The 22440-nt window shown below is 40.0% G+C and overlaps 1 protein-coding gene across 1 annotated transcript in view; it reads right to left on the minus strand.

The window, feature by feature from the left end:
• The window catches only part of LOC115632281 (ecdysone-induced protein 74EF), a 52782-nt gene extending 33937 nt beyond the window's left edge, over positions 1-18845 (minus strand). The window contains exons 1-3 of the mRNA XM_030529370.1: positions 18245-18845; positions 17163-17465; positions 15542-16040 (exon numbers count right to left, since the gene is read on the minus strand). Of these exons, the coding sequence (XP_030385230.1) occupies positions 15542-16040; positions 17163-17465; positions 18245-18331 (889 nt within the window). The 5' untranslated portion in view covers positions 18332-18845. The remainder of the gene's footprint in view (positions 1-15541; positions 16041-17162; positions 17466-18244) is intronic.
• Positions 18846-22440: the final 3595 nt, after the last annotated feature.

The following is a 22440-nucleotide window of genomic DNA, read 5'->3' on the forward strand; positions in this document are numbered from 1 at the left end:
CCAACACTCTCCACACAGACCCGCCAGCTCCGCCAGCCCCGCAAGCAACGTTGCGAAAAATTCACAAACGGCGCAAACGACGTGAATCGTCGTCGTCGTTAGTTGCAACCCCCCTCCCCACACTCCCCCTTCTCAAATGCAGCACCGTACGACGGCCCCCGCGGGCCACACACATACATACCTACACTAAGAATATATTGGGGGTACGAATGTAAAAATAGTAATATATTATTTTGAGAACGTTTTATTGAAGTATGGAACGCTACTTCCCTTACTCGCAATATTATATATTTGAATAAAGAAGTTACTCTATTGAAGAAATTGAATGCAGTTCAATGGAGGATCACAAATGATGGTAATGGATGCTTTCTACATACAATTATATACAATTTCTACATAAAACATAAAACAGTTTGTTCTCACCGACAAACTAAAGGAGTCATAAAGTACTATGTACTTGCCGCAACTTCAAACTCCAAAAGGGGGAAATGGGCTCCAATTTTTGTATGAAAATTCTTAAATTTTCATCCGATTACCTTCAAACTAGGTTTGTATACGTTCAGAAAGAATATAAAATAAACTGCATTGTTGGCTTCTTCCATTGCTTATTTTTTCTCGGATCCTGAATTGTTGGGGCTAAAGTAAAGGGTATAGATTAGATTTGTACAAAGTATATATATAAGCAGAAGGAGGCATCGCCGACCCCTTTAAGTATATATATTCTTAGTCAGCATGACGAGACGAATTGATATGGCCATGTCCGTCTGTCTGGATGATTGCCTGGATTTCGGAGACGACTGAGCCCACATTCACCAAACTTGGTATGTAGACTCTCCTAGTATCCAGGCCACACGAGTTTATATGTTTTTTTGGTTTGAAATGAAAATCTTGTAATTTCTATTATTTGTTTGTTGAACTAATAATTATGTAATACCCTGAGTTCAGTCTCTTTAATAATTAAATAATTCCCTTTCCTGCATATTCTCTAAATTGCATTTTTTAATAAACTAAGATTTTGAATCGGTATTTCATTTTCACAATCAACTAATGAATGAAAAACACACGTTTTTTTTCTGAGTGCATATAGACTGATAGTCAGAAGTCTAGCAGTTGGACAGACAGGCGGACACACTCAGGTCTGGCAAACAGTTTACAATGTAACGCGTTCGTACCGTCGGACAGTCGAATCTATCTGTCTGTCTGTCTGTTCGTCCGACTGTCTGTCTGTCTGTCTGTCGCTTGTTTGTTCGTTTTGGGTCTCGTTAGTTTATTTTTCTATATATTTTATAGAATTTTGCGCGTATCGAACGCTGCATGTTGCAACGGGGCGAGCGAACTGACGGACGCACAGTTGCTCGGTCCCCGAGGGGTGGAGGAGCAGTCGGCGGGGCGCTTGGCAAGGCGGCGTTTATGGCTGTTTGTCGGTAGCGAAACATTTTTCAATTTAAGTTATATTTGTGCGCCGTTGTTGCTGTGCTTCGTTGTTCTACGTTTGTTTTGTTTGCTTGTTGTTTTTTTCTTCTTTTTTTTTTGAGGCTAATATCAAAAGCGATTGGACCGTAATGGGTGTGCAAGCGCTTCAGTTTATTGAAAACGAAGAGCCTTAAGCCGGATATACAAGTCAAGAAACTAATAAGTATGATTCTGAAACTAATAAGTTTCCGATATTGTGGGAAAGAGTTGAGGGAAACTTAGGGAAATGCTGCCCGTCCACTAACTTAATGGGATGAATGGAATTATTTGGCAGCATTCTACATTTGTTTTCCTGATCTAAGACAATCTAATTAAACTGTTTTCACATTTAAATAACTTTCGATCAAAATAAGTGAATATTTGAACTTAAAATTATAAGAAGTAAATTATAGTAAATTATAGAAGTGCAATTAAGAAAACGAAAACATCTACAAAATGATATAGGTTAGTTAGTTTTTGAAGAACAGGGTGCCAATATTGATCAACTTTCAAGCATACGTTCGTTCAGCTTTTTAATGGTGCTACGGTCATACAGACAAATAATTTGTGCACAAATCCATTCAAAAATAATTATAGATAATACGAAATAAGTCAGATCCTTAAAATGTGGAACTTGACTGACATAATCATTTTGAAGTTCGATAAGTGGATGATTTATTGTATTACTTCATGTGTTGTTAGGAAAGTAAGGATAAGTCTCTTATATTTATTGTTATTCAAAGTCTCCTTCCTTGCAATTTATTACTTTTGTAATCATTTATTTTATTCTGCACTGCGAATAAATTAAGTTTATTAAGAACATTCTGAAGTTTGAATACATGTTTGTACAAATTGTTTGCCTGTCCGACCACAGCTTCATGTTTGCTAAGTTCTGTTTTTAATAAGGATTTGCAATAACATTTATTTATTAGACATTATCAAACTTTACATGCAAATGTACGTATTTAAATATTTATTTTAGTTGCCAAAACATAAGCCTACAAGAAGGTTATCTTTTGGGTAGTATCTGAATACACACACACAAATTTAATAGATAACACTTGGTTTATCGCAACTGCAAAATTAGAAATTAGATAGAGGAGCACAAAATATACAGAAATTGTTAGATAAACATTGTGGTTGAGTGATTACAGAAAGGTTCGTTGACACATTGAACTCTCACTTTTGTTTCCTGCAGCGAATGCATATGATAATGATGACATCATTGGAATAGGAGAGTTCCAAGCTGATAATTGTTATATAATAAGCAACTGCTAGATATGATAAGTTATGGCAATGCATTCGTATACCCTGTAGCCCCAGAGCGTATCATAGGTATTTGCGGAAAGTATGCCCATGAATGTCTATTAACCCAGACATTTCTGTCCGTCTCGGAAACGGTTGCGTCCACATTGACGAAGCTACATAGATGTGCAGACTCTCCTAGTCTCTAGACAACACGAGATTAATCTTGATTTTAATACTATTCTCCCCTTCCCCCGCTTTTAAATTTTCTCAATACTGTCCACAATTTCCACCTCGGCTGAACTTTAAATACACACGTAATTTGCAATTTTATTCAAATCGGTCTTCTTCATAAATGTACAGTGTATTTTACCGTCGGACACGATCTCTTTTGTTTATGCCCGAAATCAATTTCAAATGCACCATTCCTTTGCAGCTCTAATTTAATTAAGTCACATGTCATAGACACCCATTATGGGAAACAACTAACGCACAATTACACACACACATACACAAGCACACGCACACGGATATACTCGTATGTATGTATGTATGGGTACTGAATGCATTTTATTTGCTTAGGCATATTTTTAATTTGCGAGGAAGGAGAACAAATAATGAGTGCTGTGCACAGAAACAACAAACTGCATGCAATGCACGCACACACACACACACATCCATACGCACACACACACTCTTGCACACACGTGCACACAACAACTTGTGCTCGTAATAGCTGCCAACAACAACAACAACAACAATGACGACGACGACGACGACAACTACAACGAGCGAGTAATAATAATAGCAACAAAATTTCCTTTTCTAGGTCTAGGCCAGATGCACAATTACATTCTAAAATATGCACATATATATGTATGTATGCATGTATGTATGTATGCATGTATGCATGTATGCATCTATCTATTTGTTGCTACGAACACTAGCGAGTAAGTGAGAGAGCGAGCGAACGAACGACTGAACGATTGAACGAGTGAACGAGTGAGCGACCAACCGGCCGGCCAAATGATTTGAAAAATTTGCGGATCTGAAAAGTCATCGAGTTGGCCAAATGGCCAGAAATTTGTCAACAGGTAAGTTTTTTTTTAGAACTGCTGAAAATTTGTCATATCCATTATTACCACTAGTGTGTCCAAAATTTTAAATATATTTTAAAGCTTCTTTTTTAAAGGCTTTGAAAATTTCATTGCCAACTTCGATTGTATCAGCATTATATTTTTATTTCTAATTGTAATAATATTAGTGCTCTATAATTCCCTTCATTCAAAGATTAAAATAACACATAAAACTATACGAGTATATTTGCGATTGCAATTCTGCATACGAATTCTTATTACAAGAAATTTGAATAACATTGCTATTAGGAACAACGAATCTTTCTCTGGATTTTGTTGTAAGAACATTCTGAAGCCAATCTTTATTTTATGACCTATGCTTCCAACACATTCAAAATTTGAATCATTTCGGAGTAAAAACAACCACAAGTTTATTTAATATCTGGAACAGGAACAAGTGAGTCTAGGAAGTGGGCCGAAAACCTTTCTATAAAACGGAACGGAACTCTCAACGATCTATTATTCTAAGAAATTTTGTTAAAATTGCTATCCGATTGCTTTGAAATTCAATCCACACATCCTCCACATAATATCGGTAACAAATATAAGTGAGCCTGAGCTCCGATTGCAGTAAAATAAATCTCAGTTAATGATCGTGACTCATTCTTGCTCCTCTTGGAGTAACTCGATCTGTTGGAGGCGCCTCTGCTTCTGGTTCCTGTTGCCCATAAATATTTATGTATATTGAATCGGATTATAGATGCACGCCTCGTAGTCTCATATCCGCCTAATATTTTTGCAGTTGCCTTACGGTTGACATTGTAGTTGCCCCTATTGTTGTTGTTCTTGTTGTTGTCATTGCAGCGCTCTTCTTCTTTGTCTTCTTACGCATGCAATTTCGCTTTCATTTTTCGCGTCTGTTTATAAATTTTGAAGGACAGTATCTATATGGCTGACTGTTGATCTGAATACCGCCGCTTGGCCAGCATTAGTGTTGCAGTTATGGGTGCACATTTTGTTCACAAATACATACATATAGGTATATAGCTGTTTGTGTATAAACAAATCTGTACAATAGCTAACGTAGAAGAACTTTTAGCAACCTTGCTTACCGTAAGTTCTTTCAACTGTTACATAAGTATTACGATAAACTTGTCATGAAATCTTGAGTGGGAAATGATTTTCTTTACCTCGAATAGATGAAGGAGAAACTTTTAGATTTACTTTACACATAATCGTATCCCGAATGCCCCAATGAATCAGACATCACATGAGTCATGAGTCAAAGTTCAGGTTCATCAAATATATTAGTTTTTCAAGTTGTTTTCCAGAAACTCTTAAAATTGAACAATCTCATGGTTATTAGGTTACTAGTCTCCATTGCACACAAGTCCAGTATGTCTTTCATCGAAATAGATCAAGCGCCTAGCAAAACAATACATTTCATTGCTAATTGCCTGTTCCCGAAGGATAAATAAAAGCATGATGATTGGTAAACCTGAACTATGTTTAAAGGGCGGCTACAAGAAATTCAAAAGTCAGACTAACCGTGACAACTGTAGTTCCAAACCGCAACAGTTCTGGCAATCCGAAAGTTCTCTAAGAACAGGCAACCATACAAAATTGTTTCCGTTGTCCGCTATTATCAAATTTGGAAAGGTAGGGTCTTCTGAATTTCTTATAACCACAAACATACATGCATACATACTATGTGTATAATAATTGAATAATATCGATATCGGATGTGTACTTTGGGAGTCAAAGAGTTCGTTTAATTACCGTCAATTATCAAATAGCTTGCATTTAAGGGGCTCTCTGCAGCTCTCTGACATACTTTTCCGCTTTGCTCATTTTCAGCGAAATAACAGATATTTTCATCGAATTTATTGCATTCGAATTTAGTGGGAATCGCTCAGAACAGACGTCTATCATGCATATCCGTTTTCATAAATACACACTTGTACATAAGCATACTAATGCACACAAACATATATGTATATAGATGGGTCTGTGTATATGTGTCTATGTATGCGTGTAGGTGTACGCACGTCGTCGGCACGATCAGAAGGCTAGACACGCAATATGGCACGGCAGATGACAGATTATGGCAAAAAAAAAATATGTGGAAAGTGTAGGAGTGCGTGAATTTTTCTGTTGCTGCCGACGTCCACGTCGCCGTTGCCATCGTCGTTTGACTGACAGGAGATGCTAATTAGGGGCAATGCATTTGAATGGGAACGGGACGGGGAGATGGGCGTTGAAATCAGGGTTGACTAGCATGTTACGAGATAAAATATTATTTACAGCGCAGGAATTGAAAATCGAGAAATGTTTGCTGAAGACGGAAAATGGATATTCAAACAAATGCGCAAGCAACAAACGTATATGGGAACACAAAAAAAAAATAGTCTCATACATTTCAGTAGTGTGTTTGTGTGTGTACGAGTATGTGAGTGCCGCGCGCCAATGAAAGCAAAATGGCAACAACAACAGCCAAATAGCCGCGACGCTAGCGGTGACGGCGACGGTGACAACGTTGGTGATGCGCTTCTAAGTCGTGGGGGAAAAGGGGGCTTTCGCACTCGTACACACATTCGCATGCCCGCTTGCTTTGCCCGTCTACACAAGTATACTCGTACATATATACATAAATATGTTTGTACGTTTGTGCATGCTGCTGTTATACATGCACACACACACACACACATATATGTACAGACTCACATACATAACGTCACGCGAGTGCAGCGAACTAATTCAAGGCTGCATACCACACGCTACGCTACAGAGCAGAGCCCCAGAGGCAGAGCATTGGTGTAGAGTGGAGTGGTGGGGTGGGGTGGGGTGTGGTGGGGTTGCTTGGTGTGGTGAGGTGAGTATAGCAAAACAAGCGGGACGTAGAGTAGAGCGAAACGTCAAAGCAAAAATAAAGCTATCATTGTATTTGTGTGTTAGTGTACTGCTTGCTCTCGCGCTGCGCCATCTAGCCCCAACTGCATGCACTTGTATGGGAGAGCACACACTGCGGGTAAGTGTGTTCGCGTATGAGTGTGTTTGTGTGTGTGTTTGTGTCGTCGCTCGCTTGTTTGTCGCAAGACAAGTTCAGCGCGCTAAACATTCAAAGCCAACCAAAACTGACTGAGAGATTTTGTTGTTGTTGTTTTGTTTTTTTTTGTAAGGTTGTATCATCCGTCGACGACGTTTGACGCTGCCTCGGCCGCAGCTTCTGCTGCCGCCTTTTCTTTCATTTCTGCACCCTGCACCGAAAGGATGAAAAGGCTTACTAGAAAGGCGTGATATAAGAACACACATGTATAGTATGTGTTTGTTCGTATGTGATATTCATATATGTATGTATGTATATACTTAACAAACGAACGATCCGTTCAAAAATCTCACATAATCCGAACAACTTTCTGTTTAAAAAGATATAGTCGCTAATGAAACGATAGGTGCAACATATGTAGCACATGTGGCCAGCTCAGGGTATATTCGAGTCGGGCTGGCGAGACTTCAGTGTTCTACTCGTTGCTTTATAATAAGATGCGATGCCAACGTCGACGGCACACGCTCTAATGCAATCAAGCAAACGAGCTGACTGCGCCGCAACTGCGACTGTCTGTCTGACTGTTTGACTGTCTGACTGCCTGTTTGTTCCCCACTCAGTTTTCAGTTTCAGTTCATTTGTTCAGTTTGTTGGCCATGCTTTGAACTGCTCGGGCAGGCTGGCAGAAGGCAGGCGATGGGGCAGCCGGCAGCTTGGCGCTCACAGCCAGGGATGAAACACAATGCAGAACTAGGAATAGGAAAAGGTGGGGCTTCATGGGAACGATGTTAAAGCTAGCTTAAGTTAGGATGCCAATTGGCTGATTTTGAAAGGATTTATTTGATGGAGACTGGCTTTTGTGTATGCGAAGTCGAGAAAGCTTAATATCCTAGGTCTTAGAGAAATAAAATTCTTGTCTAATAAGATCAAATATTTACTTTTATTTTTAATAAACGAGATTGATTGCGAGCTATGCAAGCTTACAGGGCGTATGAGCAATATTTATGACCATATGAACAATTTACTGAATTATTGATTGGATATTTAATTAAATCAATAAAATATATAATATATCGAGTCACTTTTTGTGCTTTGCTTTATGTCTGTCTTTTTTAGTAGACTTTTGCAACTATACATATTTCATAATACAGTAATCAGTAGACCATAAAATATTTAGAATTTTAAAAAGCCATAGACATTCATAATTGGGCCAAAAATGTTACAATTGTCATTCAATAATGTTTATGAATTTATGTCGCCCCTTTTTTTTTTACAAATTTGAGTGCCACATTCTGTTTCCTATATGCCTCTTTTCACTTTATAATGATAAATGTACGTATCACAAAATGTATAGCACGTTAGAGGGATCCTTTTTCTTGTCTTACATTTTGACTCAGATGATGTTTTTGAACATTGATTCTGATAAAGGGTGGGGACCGAATGGCTTTACATTTGATTACAATGCCAATATAATACTGATGCCAATTCGAGAAATGTTTCGGTTTGCTTCGGAATTGTTATTGTAATTTGCCAGCCCTGGTCAACAATAAAGGAAATGGGAACATCGAAATGTGTTGCATGCCAACAACAAAAACAAAAACAATCACAAAAACAACGGCAGCAGCAACAACAATCGAATGTGCCACTAGCTCATATCGCATTATAGTTTTGGTGTTGTTGTTGTTGCAGTTGCAGTTGCTTTTCTGCTTCACGCTTTTCATATGGAAAATCGACATGCATTTTGTTTTCATTAGTTAGCTGGCACTGCCGCCACCACATTCGTCCGTGTTCGTTGTAATCGCATAAAGAGAAAATGCGACTGCATATCTCTTCTCCTATGCACAGTTATTATTGTTTTAGTTCACACACACACACACACACACATCTGAGTGCATGTTTGTGTCTCTGCTTTGCATTTCAGTTTTGTTGTTTGGGGTGAAGGTGAAAATTTTTGCACTACAACAGCAAAAGCAACAACAACAACAACAATGACAGTTTGGCTCTCCTTTCATGGCAGCCAACAACAATGAGTGCCCAACTTGTTGTTGCTGTAGCGTGTTAATGGGTTACAGTGCAATTAGGACAACATGTTTTTCAAAGCGTGTGTGTGTGCGTGTGTGTGTGTGTGCGTGCGTGCGAGTGTGTGTGAGAGAGAGTGAGAGTGTGTATACGAATATTGAATTTGAAGCGGTTGTTACAAGAGGGAGCCAGCTAGGTCAAGCAAATGACCCCACAATTCGCAAAGTTGAGGTTAAGTTGAAACCAGAAAAGGTAAGTTAAAAGCAGAAAGTGAGGGAAATTTGTATTTGTGTTTCCTTTCCTAAGATATGACAGCTAGTTATTTATAGCATCGTCTGATGAGTGTCGCCTTTGCAGTTGCAATTGCTAGTTGAAGAATATGTGGAAAGAAACCTTTTTCTTAAAAATGATTGTAGTAGAAAGAGCTCACTGGAATTCGATAGTACTTGTTAATGTATTTTTAAAACTTTTGTATTAAAAATAGCCCCATATTTTTTGTTTAAGCACAAATCCATTTGTAGATTTCAAACAAAAATATGATCATAAACATAACATAAAATAAGCAGCATTGTTCTATACTTGTAATTTCATATTTTATTTACCAATAAAATCTCACCTCCCAATGCCATCTGCCAAATTGAAAGCCCAACCCAATGCGCCAACTTTTGATTCTGGCCATATTGCTGCAGTGGTTGTTGTGTCTATTGGCCATTATTTACAGAAACTAATTAAACTTTTCATCAGACTGACAATAAGCCATTAATCAATATGACAAAATGGCGCAGATAATGACTTCATTTGCAGTACAAAAGACACGACAAGCGCCATAACGAGGCGCTCCCGTGAAAACGCGAAAATGCGAACATACACGAGCACAAATGGTTTTGGCCAAAATGCGAACAACAACAACAACAGCAACAACAACAACAACAATTACAGCACTAGCAGTGGCAGCAAATAATATCCGTTAAAACTTGAACTCAGTGGTCAAAAACTTTGTCTCTCTGTCTGTTTGTTTTTTTGTTTGTGCCAACAAAACAATTTTAGATAAGTGTGTATATGTGTGTGTGTGTGTGTGTGTGTGTGTGTGTGCTTAGATAAAACAGCACAAATGCCAAACCAATCAACAAAATTGCAAAGTGCATTGGAAATGCAGCAGAACGAACGCATTGAAACGCATTGCCAGCGGCAGCGACAGATAGAGATGGGCGCGTGAGCGTGATTTGCGAAAACTCAATGACAGGCTAGCACCAATAGTGGAACCAACTCAAATACTTGGCATCCAAGCCCACAAAAAAACAAATTCAAAAATAACGGAAGCTATTGGTAATTCAATAAATGCCGCTCGATGGCTACATCTTCTGTCTTGTCATATCGACCAAGAACCCAAGAGGGTATACCCTTAACCCTTACACAAAATTAGCCATACTACAAGTAAATTTTTAGAAGGATTTACGATTTATTAATACATAAATTAAATATTGTAAAATGCATATGGAACCAAAGCTTGATCCAACGGGAGAAAGATTTTGTTAAAAGTCAGCAGTCGTTCTAAATAGCTACATACTATGATTTTGAGAAGTTATGTCTGAATCCAGGGTACAAGTTGGGGAATGCTATAAAGTTCTGTTAATATTATTAACCAAAAAATATTTAAACTGAATAGGTTTCCACGCTTTTAAAGACTCGCGCTCGTAATACTTTTCTTATTACAGTTTTCGAATGTTTTAGAAAAAGTGTCCGCCGAAGATAGTGTCCGGATAAAAGAGGTGTCCATTAAGGGAGTTTTCCCTGTATATTATTAGTACTTATTATTTTAAGGTTTCCTTTCACATTTTCTTAGTTATAATGCGTGTAACTACTCACGTACTACTTATCTCAATTGATTTCGTTTACTTTTTATTTGAATCTAGACGATCTAAACATTTCCTAATCCTTCACAAGCATGTCCAAAGAATATTTGATGTGTACATGAATGTAACTCCTGAGGAGGGGAAGAAATTAGGAAGAATCTTTTCCCCCATCTCCAACTACTGCATTTTTGTCACGCACCCATCTCTATTTTGAAAATGTTTGGCGTTTTGGCGTTAAACGCTTGGCGCTTGTTGTTAGTCGCTTTGACGGTGACAGTGACGAGCGGCCATTCGCTCACCTACCCCCCGCCCCTCCTCCTCCCCCGACCCACATAACCCCTCTTCTCTGACTAGCTAACTGACTGGCTAGCTAGCTGGCTGGCTGGCTGGCTGGCAATGGACAAATGAACGCCCCTGACATCGTTTATTGTTGTTGTTATAGTTGTAATTGTCGTTTACCGATTGTTGTTGTTGCTGTTAGTGTTGTTGGTGTTGTTGGTGTTGTTGCCAGAGCACGCAGAAATCCTGATTTGGCTATAACAACGCACATTTTGAAAAGCCGCGACATGATTTGAAATTCAAATCGCGCCAGAGGCGGACAAGATCGTCGGCAATAGGGGAGGGTGTAGGGGGTGATTGGGGAGTGTTGGTGCGAGCCAAGAAATGCGTGCACGGCGCACGGCGCTCTTATAGCCATGAGCTCAACGATCGTCGATCGAGAATAGAAAATTGCAAAAACGTAATCAAATAAATAAAATAATCGTTGAACAAGTGAGCGGCCAACAAAGCCACAGCCACTGAAACAGCCACAGTCTGAGTCGCAGCGACGGAGGAACCAACAAACGCACTTTTCAAGCGTTCAAGTCGAACCCCTTGACATTAATAGCAGTGGCAATTGCTGTAGAGTGGAGGAGGAGGGGGGCGAAGGGGCGGGCGACTGCCACAAAAGAACCTTGGACTGTGCTGAACTCGAAAAAGTGAACAATCTTTGCAGCCGACGCCAGCATCTCCAACCCGTCAGAAAACGCTAGAAACCGCCGACGCCGACGCCGGTCGCGTTGACGACAATGTCAACGGCATGATTGGACAGTAGTCCGTAGTCCTGCACCCAACCTTGCAGGCGCTCAATCGCACAAAATATCCTTGAGAATTAAAGTTCATTTGAACCCAAAAAAACCCCAGCCAAGAGCGTCTAACGCCTGTCAGCCAAACAACTAACCAATGAAACCAACCTTCCTCCACTCCTGCACTCCTTCCTTCCTTCCTCCATTCCTTTCTTTCTATTCGTTTTTGGAAGGCTGTTGTATTTCTGTTTTCTTCGTGCGTTTGAACTTCGACGAACATTTTCAAGTTCAAGGTTACGGCTGGCGTTCATTGCCGGAAAGGACCAGCCGCCGTCGTCCTCATTGCTGTTGTTGTTGTTGTTGTTTACGGCACATGAAGCCCATAAAACCCGTGCCTTTATAGGCTGCGCCGACTCGACTCTGCTGCCGGCGTCAACGGCGACGTCGTTTTCGTTTTCAGTTTCAGTTTCGTCTGGATTCAGATTCAGAGACACGCACACACGCACCAACAAAATGGCGACACCCAAAGTCCGTGCTGGTGGCGTGGGCCGCCATTTTGTCTGTGCGCCACCCACCCACATACCCACACACACACACACACACCCACAACTTGGTTTAAATATATCAGCCGCCCAAACATTTCCTACGGCCGCTTTCGGTTGCCGCCCACAGCCGCAAGGCAATATCCTTTTGACCTTGAGCTCACAATTTCCACACGCAAAATTTATTGACCTCACAGACGGCGCGTCTGGCCCTGGAAGGGGGGCCGACGGGCCCCATGAGGGGGTGGACTTAGACGAGCGTTTCGATGGATGTATTTGTGTCTGACTTGGCTTCATGCGCGCGCACCCGCAACCCATCCCTGACTCACTCGAATGTCGCCCTCTAATGTTTCCCTGATGCCCTACACCTGAAAAAATAAGTACATGACATGGAAAAGTATTCAAATGTACTGAATGAATGAAATGAAAGAAAAGGAAACGCGCCAAAGAATTAGGTGTTGTTAAGGAATCGAAAATGGAGTTTTGAAAATGAAATTTCTGCTAAAGTGTCGAAATAAAATAAAGAAAGAAATAAATTGTCGAATAGTAATGATATTGAATCGACATACTTGATCGCAAATGTTTGTGTTTTTTTTTTAATGAACACGCACATCAAATATAGTATCAGTGCTTGCATTATCGAGCAATAGAGAAGAAATGATTTAATTAATAAAGAGGTACTGATATTAAAAATTATATTTCTATGCAACAATTAGTCGACCGACTCCAGTCTTTAAACAAACAAATACTTATGATCGAAAATTAATTAATTACCAAAGGAAGATGGTGCAAAAAATAGCATTTATATATATATTTTTTTAATTTTACAATTAAACAAAAAAAATTGTATTGAAAGCTCATTACTTCAATAGGTAAAGCATAGAATGGTTTCGGATATGAGTCGAGCTTAACGCAAACTTAAGCTATCTTAATAGCTAACTTAATAATAAATCGTGAATTTTTTAGGCATTTTTTCATAATTTTATCAAAAACACTATGCGTGTTGCTTCTTTCCAAAGAAAAATAAGAAATATATCGCGAAAGTAGGGCTTTATGCCCTCACTAGCTGCAGCCTTTTGTCAATATACAGTGAAAACTCCCTTAATGGACACCTCTTTTATCCGGACACTCTCTTCGGCGGACTCTTTTTCTAAAAACATTCGATCGGTGAATAAAGTATTTAAGTATCCCCTTAAGCGGGCACTCCCCTGGGGCGGACAAAAATTGGCCGACCAAGAGAGTTTACACTGTACTCTGTTTCCCTTTCTAACAACACCCACTATTTTGCGCAGTGCACCCACTTGTGTGTATGTGTGTGTCTGTGTGTGTGTGTCTGTGTAAAGGAAACATGGAAACCCGAAAAAACATGGCCGTCGTCGCCGCCGCCGCCCGCGCTCCTCGCTGTAGTCTGTCTGGCGTTTTTAGAAAAGGAAGTTGGTGTCGGTTCGCAGCGGGAGTTTGTTTGGCTGGTGCCTTGAGGGAGGGGGAGAGGGGTTGGCCAGTGGGAAGTGGGGATTGGGGATTGGGGAGCGTGTAGGTGGTGGTGGTGGTGTTGGTGGGTGGTTGGAGGTTCATGTCTGCGGTGTTTGAGTGGCGACCGCGCCGCCGCCATTCTTCCAGCCGCTGTCTGGGTCTCGTGTCAATAGACGTTTATTTGTGTACAGACAGCGATTGCGACTTCTACTGAGACGCGTTTTACGAGTATGTTTGCTGCTTGGGCGGTTGGACCGCTTAGTTGCGCTTCGGTGCAGCCACGTGGGCACACCCTGTCGGGATTTGGCCGTTTTATGTGTTGTTTGACTCTGAAATGCGTGAAATTTTCCGCTTCAGGTCGGCAACAATCAATTTTAAATTGACGCATGCTTCAGCTGGCTGCTGGCTGCTGAGCTGCTGCCACACAATATACGGCGTCGATGTCCATAAATTTTCCTTCTTCAAGCTTTGACGCTGAAACTCGAACTAACTTTGCAGCCTCATGAAGAGTGCAACTTTTTGCGAACTGGAGTTATATTCTGTCTGCCATTTTTGCACGATTTTGAAGCCCCCAACTGAAACAATGAAGTTGATAAATCACTTTTCTCATTATTCCACCCAAGGACAATGAAAAAAGGACACAAAGACGACTCATAAATAAGCAGAAATGGAAATGGGCAGTTGGCGAAATATTTTGACTCACTTGCTTAGAAGCATCGCCAACAGGTGGCGTGCTGACACCCGAACTCACCATGTGGTAGATAAGAAACCTACCACTTGGGAGCAGAGCTTTACCAGCTGGTGGCTGCACGCGATACAATTATAGCGGGTATGCCGCCAAAGGCTGCAACGTTTCGACTCTCACGCGCAAATAAGCTCAGCTCTGTAATTTCGATTGTTTAGTGATGCCAAGTGTAATGCAGGGCGGTTGGATTTCAGAATGGATTCATTTGATATAAGTAGACTGAGGAAATGATATGACTTACAATCAAAGTTAGAATAAAGTAGTTTAAAAACGCAGCAAGTAGTTCTGCCTCTTGCCTACACAAGGGAGAAAAGAAGACACTATTTTTGTATATATCTATCTGTCTATCGGGCAATTATTATCACTAAAATGTTGCTGTGTGAACACGAATTTACAATTTTAGAAAGGTTGCACACTTTTTCTAGAACACAGTTAGTGTCCGGCTAAGAGCGTTTTCAATTTACACATATTGTAGGCTTCGTTAGTGCACTTTTTTTTTAATCTACTTAGCAATGAATACAGTTTTTTGGAAGAACCCCACAATTTCATTCCAGCTAATCCAACCCGAATGATATTTTCCACTTGCCTGCACTAGTCTTCGATCAATTCCTAACAAACTAGGGGGAGTAATTGAAAGTCCCAGTAGGTGCGACAAAGCTAACGCCTTCTATGGACTGACTTGCCCAGAATATCAGAATATCATATAAGCAACTCGAAGACAAAGACATACCCTTCAGAATTGCATCATGCTGTCTGCATTGCTTCTTTCAACTGTACATACAAACTTTTTGTTGCCTGCTTTTAGGCATAACAAGAAAACATCAAACTGTAGCCAAGGCATCAACCTACGGCAACATGCATGCTTAATGCAATGACTCCCAAACTGTGGATATGGGTTTATTTAAGAATTTTTTAAATTACGCGAATGTTGCAGAAAAAGTGTTTTTTAAACAGGTTTCACTTACACTGTTCCCTAATATAAATCATTTCTCTTTTAAAGTTAAAAAATGTCACATTTGCACTCACCGCTCAGCTTGTCCAATCGTTTCTCAATGTTCAGACACTTGGACATCAGCTTCTCCACCAGCAGCGGATTGGCAGCGGCGCTGTTCACGAAACGCTGCTCCATGTGGGGCGACAACTGTTGTTGCTGTTGTTGTTGCTGTTGTTGTTGTTGCAACAATCCATACTCCAATTTGGATGAGCACTCATTGTTGCTGTTGTTGTTCAGCATATCCCCGCAGAGGGCAGCCGCTGCTGCAGCAATGGCCGCCGATGCCGACGCCGCTGCGGCCGTGCCTGAGCCGAAGGCCAACAAGGCGGTGGCGCTGGAGTGCGGGTCGCCGCCATCGGCCAGGGTGGCACCCACTGAGTCAACGAGGCCGGAGGCACTGAGTGCGGCATTATCTTTGGCTAGCAAGTCGTCGTTGGCAACGACGGCGGCGGCGACGCTGGCTGCGAAGTCGCCATCGTTGGCCAAAACGCCGGCATCGGCGGCACTAATGACATTGTTGTTGTTCTCCTCCTAGGAAGCATATGCATAGGAACGAGAAGAGAAGAAGCAGAAGAGAGGAGTGGCAGAAGTGAAAGGAAGAGAGGAAGAAGTGGGAGAAATTGTTGTTGTTATTTGGGGGCGAGAAGAGCAAACGAGAGAAGAAGATAGAAAATTAATAGTAAAATAAATCAAATATACGATTCATATTAGAGAGCTGCATGAATGCATTCAAAAGCATTTGAGTTATGTGAGTCTTAGCGGTTTGCATTTGAATGAATAAATGAATGGCCACTTATGTCTTGATGTTGCAAGTACTGGATCAAGCCATAGGAATTTCCAATGCAAATTAACACAAGTGCTGTCTTGATTCCCGATTCATACTGTGGGAGTAACAGTAGGCGGATAGAAGCACTTTCTTCAACTGATATAGGTATTTGTGTACATAAGCCTACTCTACTTATATTGGAAGTGTGAATATATGTATGAACACAAAAATAGTAACGGGAGACATGTTCGTCTGTATGAACCCCGATAAGAAACATAACAGCATGAAGACTAGTCTTATTCATACGCAGAACAAATTTATTACACGCCATGCCTTGCCTAATTATTTTACATAACTCTCATAGGGGAGTTCGCTTCAAAAATCACTCAAAGTGGAAAAACTTAGTTATTTGGAAAGATATCTTAAGTAAATCTTGCATTAATGAGTTTTGTTTCCTTAAAATTAGTTTCCTTAAAATTGCCTCACTATATTATATAGCTGATATAGAAATAAACACAAATCTAAATGATCTGTTTCTTCCGGTATCCCCACCGGAGTTTCATCAAATCTTTTCAGTCAGCCATTCATTCACTCATTCATTTGGCACTTTGGTGCCTGATATTGAAAACGAATCGAATGTGCAGCTCGCTTGCCATAGCAAATGAATGCAACCACGCAGCCCTCTACTACATATTCCAATATGGTTGCATGTATGTGTGTGTGTGTGTGTGTGAGTAAGAGTGAGAGAAAGAGCAAAGCATAAGAGTGTGTTGTGTATGGATAACGGTCAAATGTATCGGTACACTTTGTCGTTGCGCATTAAAAAAGAAAACAAATGGATGAAAAATGAAGTTGAAACTTCTCTCTGTTTGGCTTTTGGAATGTACATTTTCGACTTTGACTTCGACGGTCGCCAAATCGGACAGCAGACTGTCGATCTCGAAGGAGATCTCTCTCTCGGAGAGCGTGCGGAAGAGTTCGTCCGATGAGTCACCGCCACAGAGTGGCTCCACCACCACATTCACATTCCGTGCTGCCGAGCCGCTCAGCTCCTGAGTCGAGGCCGTCTGCGCTCCGATTCCGTTTCCCGCTCCGCCGGCTGATGCGGACGATGTTTGGGGGACTGTTCCTGTGCTTCCAACGCCTGCGATTGTTCCTGTTATATTCTCGCCGTTATCCGTGGACTCGTCCTGTGGAATGGGGGCGAAGCGAAAGTTGGGGAAGAGCTTATTAAAACAGTTAGTCGATTGTTTAAAACAATTGCATTTTGATTATTATTGGTATTATTTGCATTGTTTAAGCCACTTTTAATATTTTTCTATACATTTATGTTGTTTTCTAATTTTAGTTTTTGAAATCCATTTAGGGAACTCCTAGTATAGAATGCGAATGTTGTCTATAAAAAAATTATGATTTACTTTAACCATCTCAAGTGTAAAGTTTGGAGTCGCTACGTTCTCTAAAATGTTGTTGGTTTGCGAATTATTTATTTGGGAATAGGCCTGCATCGTCAATAGACCACACTTAGTTATGCAAAGTTTAAATACAGGAAAAAATGTGGTTATTAGAGGCTGGGCTTCAACCGTGCACTGGGGGTTGACTTCCAGATACTGGATAATGATATGGATATGGACAGATAATGAGAGGCTCTATCCAAGTAGGTCAAACAAAAACCGTCTAGTATTTCAAAATTATGGACTGTAAGGGGAGTGATGAAATGGAGAATTAGAAAGCGCTGTTTCGGACTAAGTTTTGTTTTCAAAAGATTTGTCAATAATGAGAGTCTGAATTTTTTGGATTTTCGTACATATGCGGGATTTGCTTTACCCAACTAGTTTATTTGATGAATGGCTCCTATGGGTCTGGTTATACATAGCTAAGTCTTCAGTTTTATAATTAAATAATTCGATTGCATTCAATCATTTAATTGATTAGTTGAAGAGGTTTTTTGGGGGAATCCGCCACTTACCGGCATGCAGGTTGCTAGGTCTAGACCTCCGACAAGACGACCATCGTTATCGGGACACCAGAGCAGTGCGTCATCGATAAATGGCATCGCTGATAAGGCAAAGCCTGCACTGCAAATACCGTTAACTGCCAGCGTGTTGCCTTTTCTTGACGCGATTCCGAATTACAAAATACTATATATGTGTATATGGATATCCAAGAGTTTCACTTTGGATGAAAGATTATTTCCGTTCTTCTTCTTCTTCTTCTTGTCCTTATCTGCGACGTTCAAATTGTGTACGAATTGCCGTCACTTGTTTAAGTTTTGTTTTTGTTTTCTTGCTTAAATTTTTATCACACTTCAGGTTGGACCAATTTCTGGTATTCACAAATTTGTAAATGATTTTCATAAGATTTTTAGGCACTTTTTAGAGACGGTTTCGTTTTGGTTTTCAATATGTTTTGTTGGTTCTTTTTAGCCTTAGTCCTTAGTTTGTTAATGTTTAAATTTTGTTTTTGCAACAGCAGAAAAACACTTAAAAAAATGTACAATTCACAATTGTTGTACAAGGCGTATACTTAATTTTTCAGCTAAAGGTTAACTTTTATTTTGGTTTAAACTGTTTGCTTTTACAAGTAGAGCGCTCCACGATAGTCTTTTAGGGTCTGAAAAGAAAAGGAGATATCGGAAAAGCATTAATAATTGAACTATTCGTGAAGTATTTGTTAAATAATGAATGGTTGTTGCTGCCCCTTCTTTGCTACACGCAGCGTCGAATATTAGTCCAAATGCACCTCCAATTTAATGTAAGAGAACGTTTTAACTCAATAGAAAATCGTTGAGGCTAAAGCGAAGAATCAGAGGGCAGATTTGCAGTGAGATTTGACAAATTAACCCGCAAATGAGGGGAAATGTTCTATTAATGTACGTGTTATCTGACACAAAAGACCTTTAAGGCCATCGCACCAGCCATCGGATCTATGCTGAGTTTCTGCTACAGTTACTCCTGAAGCTACAAACATTTTAAATGGGTCCAATAGCGTTATTCCTACTGGAGGTGAAGAAAAATTAAAGATCTAAAAATTATTCCTCATCGTTCTTCAATTGTTGCTACATATGTGTCAGGTCCTTGAAACTATTGATTTGTGGTTTCCTTAACAAGCGCCTTTAGCTTAAACTGTTGTTTTCAAATAATTTAATTATATTTAAAACAATGAACTCAGTTTAATGAAAAAATAATAACTAATGAGAAGAGCATTCTGTTATGATTTAAGATTCAGGTGAATGGCTCGAAGACCTCGCCCCACAGCCAGCCCCCGCCCTCCCTCCTTCTCATGGCTTATCATATACGCCCACTTGAGGCATTTCCATTTCCAATCCAAGCTGTCTGCCGTCTTCGTTTTCATTGCAACCTGCACAGATGCGCCATGCAATGCAAATTTTTGTGCAACGACAGCAGCAACCACAACAACAACAACAACAAAACAATAATAATGATGGCTAATGGCATATCTAGCGATCGAGCATTTTAATTACAAATTATTTCTGCTGCCGAGCCACAATAGCAACAACAGCATACATTTGCAAACCAAGCAGGGGAAGAAGCTACAAAAATTACATATTTATCCATGTGTGTGTGTGTGTCTATATATATATATATATATATATGTGTGTGTGTGTGTATTTATGCAGAAAGTCAAAGTCAGAGCATTGCATTGTTTCAGTTTTTTAGTTGCCTTCATCGCTTCCGGTTATAACAAAATTTTCGTTTGCAGCAACGTCTTTCTTTTCTTCTCTCGTATTTTTTTATTGGATTTTTAAAGTTCAATAACATTAGAAATTTGAATTACAACATAAAACAGCAACAGCAACAGCAACAACAACAGCAGCAGCGCCCTGCAAACGCGAATTTTACAACAAAACAGCAAATGGGGAAAATGTCTAACAGCAAGAGCAACAACAACAACAACAACAGCAACAACAAGAGCCACAGCAGCTGAGATAGAAAGAAAAATTGCATAGAGACGTGCAACATTTTCAAGAAAAGCCTACAACAACAACAACAACAACAATAGCAACAGCAGCAACAGTCGCGGCCGCAATGGTAAAGATAAGTTTGGAAAAATGCTTTTTACATAACATGTTATTGAACTGCCTGAACAAATGCATGCAAACCAACAAAAGCAACAACAACAACAACCACACACACACACACACACACTCACACACAACAACAACAACAAGTTTTGGCCGTTGCTGCAGCAGTTGTTGCCGCAGTTGTTGGTTGTTGCCGCTGCTGCTTAGAGAGCGAAATGCAACAGTCGCCAAATGCATTATAAGTGAAAGTCTAACAACAACAACAACAACAACACTATACACAACAACAACAACAACAACAATAGCACGAGCAACAACAACTCGTTCATAGCGCAAAAAGTTCGTTAACATTGAACTACGGACGAATGGACAGCTGGATGGATAGTTGGATGGTTGGATGGAATGGTTGGGATGGTTGGGATGGAATGGGAAGGCTGGGGACTGGAAATTATAGCGACTACGGAATACAAAGCTGCAAACTTGAACGGCAACAACAACAACAGCAACAGCAACATCAGCAAATAATGTGCTTTGCAAAAACAATAAAAACAACAACAACAACAAAAAGCGACAAAACATGATACAGTGGCAAGTTTTCAGCATAAAGGTGTACACTCGGCTAAAAAATTCGGATCAGTAAAGGCGATTAACATTTCAATCCTAAATTCCTGCAATCCCTCCAGCATTAGCTTACAAGTATTCGCAAATGTGAGAAAATTGAGCAAAATATCGTTTAGCATAGTGATAGGGAGATCTAAGCTTTAATAGCTCATCAAATTCACTTGTTCGTAGCATCTCTTAAATCCATAGGTGTGTACGAAAAGATGGGTTTATGAGAAGTTACAAGAATATGCGGGAATTGAAATAGAGGTTTTCAGGAATCACTTCAGATACATAGGTTAGTTCCTGCAGAACTGAACTCCATTTGTATGTAAAAAAGACTAATGAGATGAAAATAAAAGTGACTCTATAAGTTAATTCAATGTTGAAGATCAACGCTTTAAATGATCATCGTAATGTATAAATAAATAATAAATAAATAATAAAAATAAATAATGTATAAATAAATATTAAATAAATATTGGTCAACCATCTCTCATACCCTCTCTCCCTCCCTGGACTGAAAGCTCCCCTTCTTAGCCAACCCCAAAGACATCTGTTTACAAACAAGTTGTTGCTGCTGAGATTGGTTTTTGCACCACAGCAACTATAAGAGCTATATATGATATAGTGGACCGATTGTAATGAAACTTCAGATTATGTTTATTTAATAAAATATCTTCATAAACAAACAAGTATGCTACGAAGAGTGATCTTATTACCCATCTTTTCTATGACAGCTATATGAAATAATGACATTATATATAGTTTGGGACAAACTTTCTCTGTACATATACATATGAATGAGCCAAGTTAACATTCCAAGTTTGGCGTCCCCAGCAGTTATGCTTCAAAAGTTCTCGACGATCATACAGTCAAACAGATGGACAAACAGACCAACAGGCACGCACACTTATTTCTATCAACTCATCGTACACCATGGGGTCTGTAACGCCTGCATTTAGCCTTTAGACTTTTCTGGAAGTACATGCTATACAAACAATCTGGTTAATTTTCAATAATAGGCTTCAAAGGGGGCCACTTTTAGTCTGGTTCTCATGAAGTTGTTCCCACTGTGCATAGCAGAAAACAGAAAAAGAAACAACAACAGCTAGCTTATGAGTTCCAACTGGCATTAGCTAAAAAAAAGTTAGAGAGAGAGTACATTGAACAGCAACAGCAACAGCAACAACAACAACAACATCCACAACAAACATTACAACATTGCGCCGCCTGGCACCCGCGTCACAGCCGCTGCCGCCGTCGACGTAGACGTCGCTGCCGCTGCCGATGCCTCGGCTCAGCTGCGCTTTGGTTTTTCCAGAAAGGCTTGTTGTTGGTGTTGTTGCCATGATGCGCCAAAGAAAAACTCGTTTGCCATTATTCAATAGCAGGCAGCAGCATGTTAGAAAAGTGAAACAGGCAGCTGCCACGGCAGTCGCCGACGATGTTGCAAGTTCATAGAAGAAAACTGGAAAGCGAAAAGTGAAGAAAAGAAAAACCTTCGAGTGGCCCACACG

This window comes from Scaptodrosophila lebanonensis, unplaced genomic scaffold, assembly GCF_003285725.1.
Source record: "Scaptodrosophila lebanonensis strain 11010-0011.00,11010-0021.00 unplaced genomic scaffold, SlebRS2 tig00001415-arrow-pilon, whole genome shotgun sequence".
In the NCBI taxonomy this organism is placed as follows: Eukaryota; Metazoa; Arthropoda; class Insecta; order Diptera; family Drosophilidae; genus Scaptodrosophila; species Scaptodrosophila lebanonensis.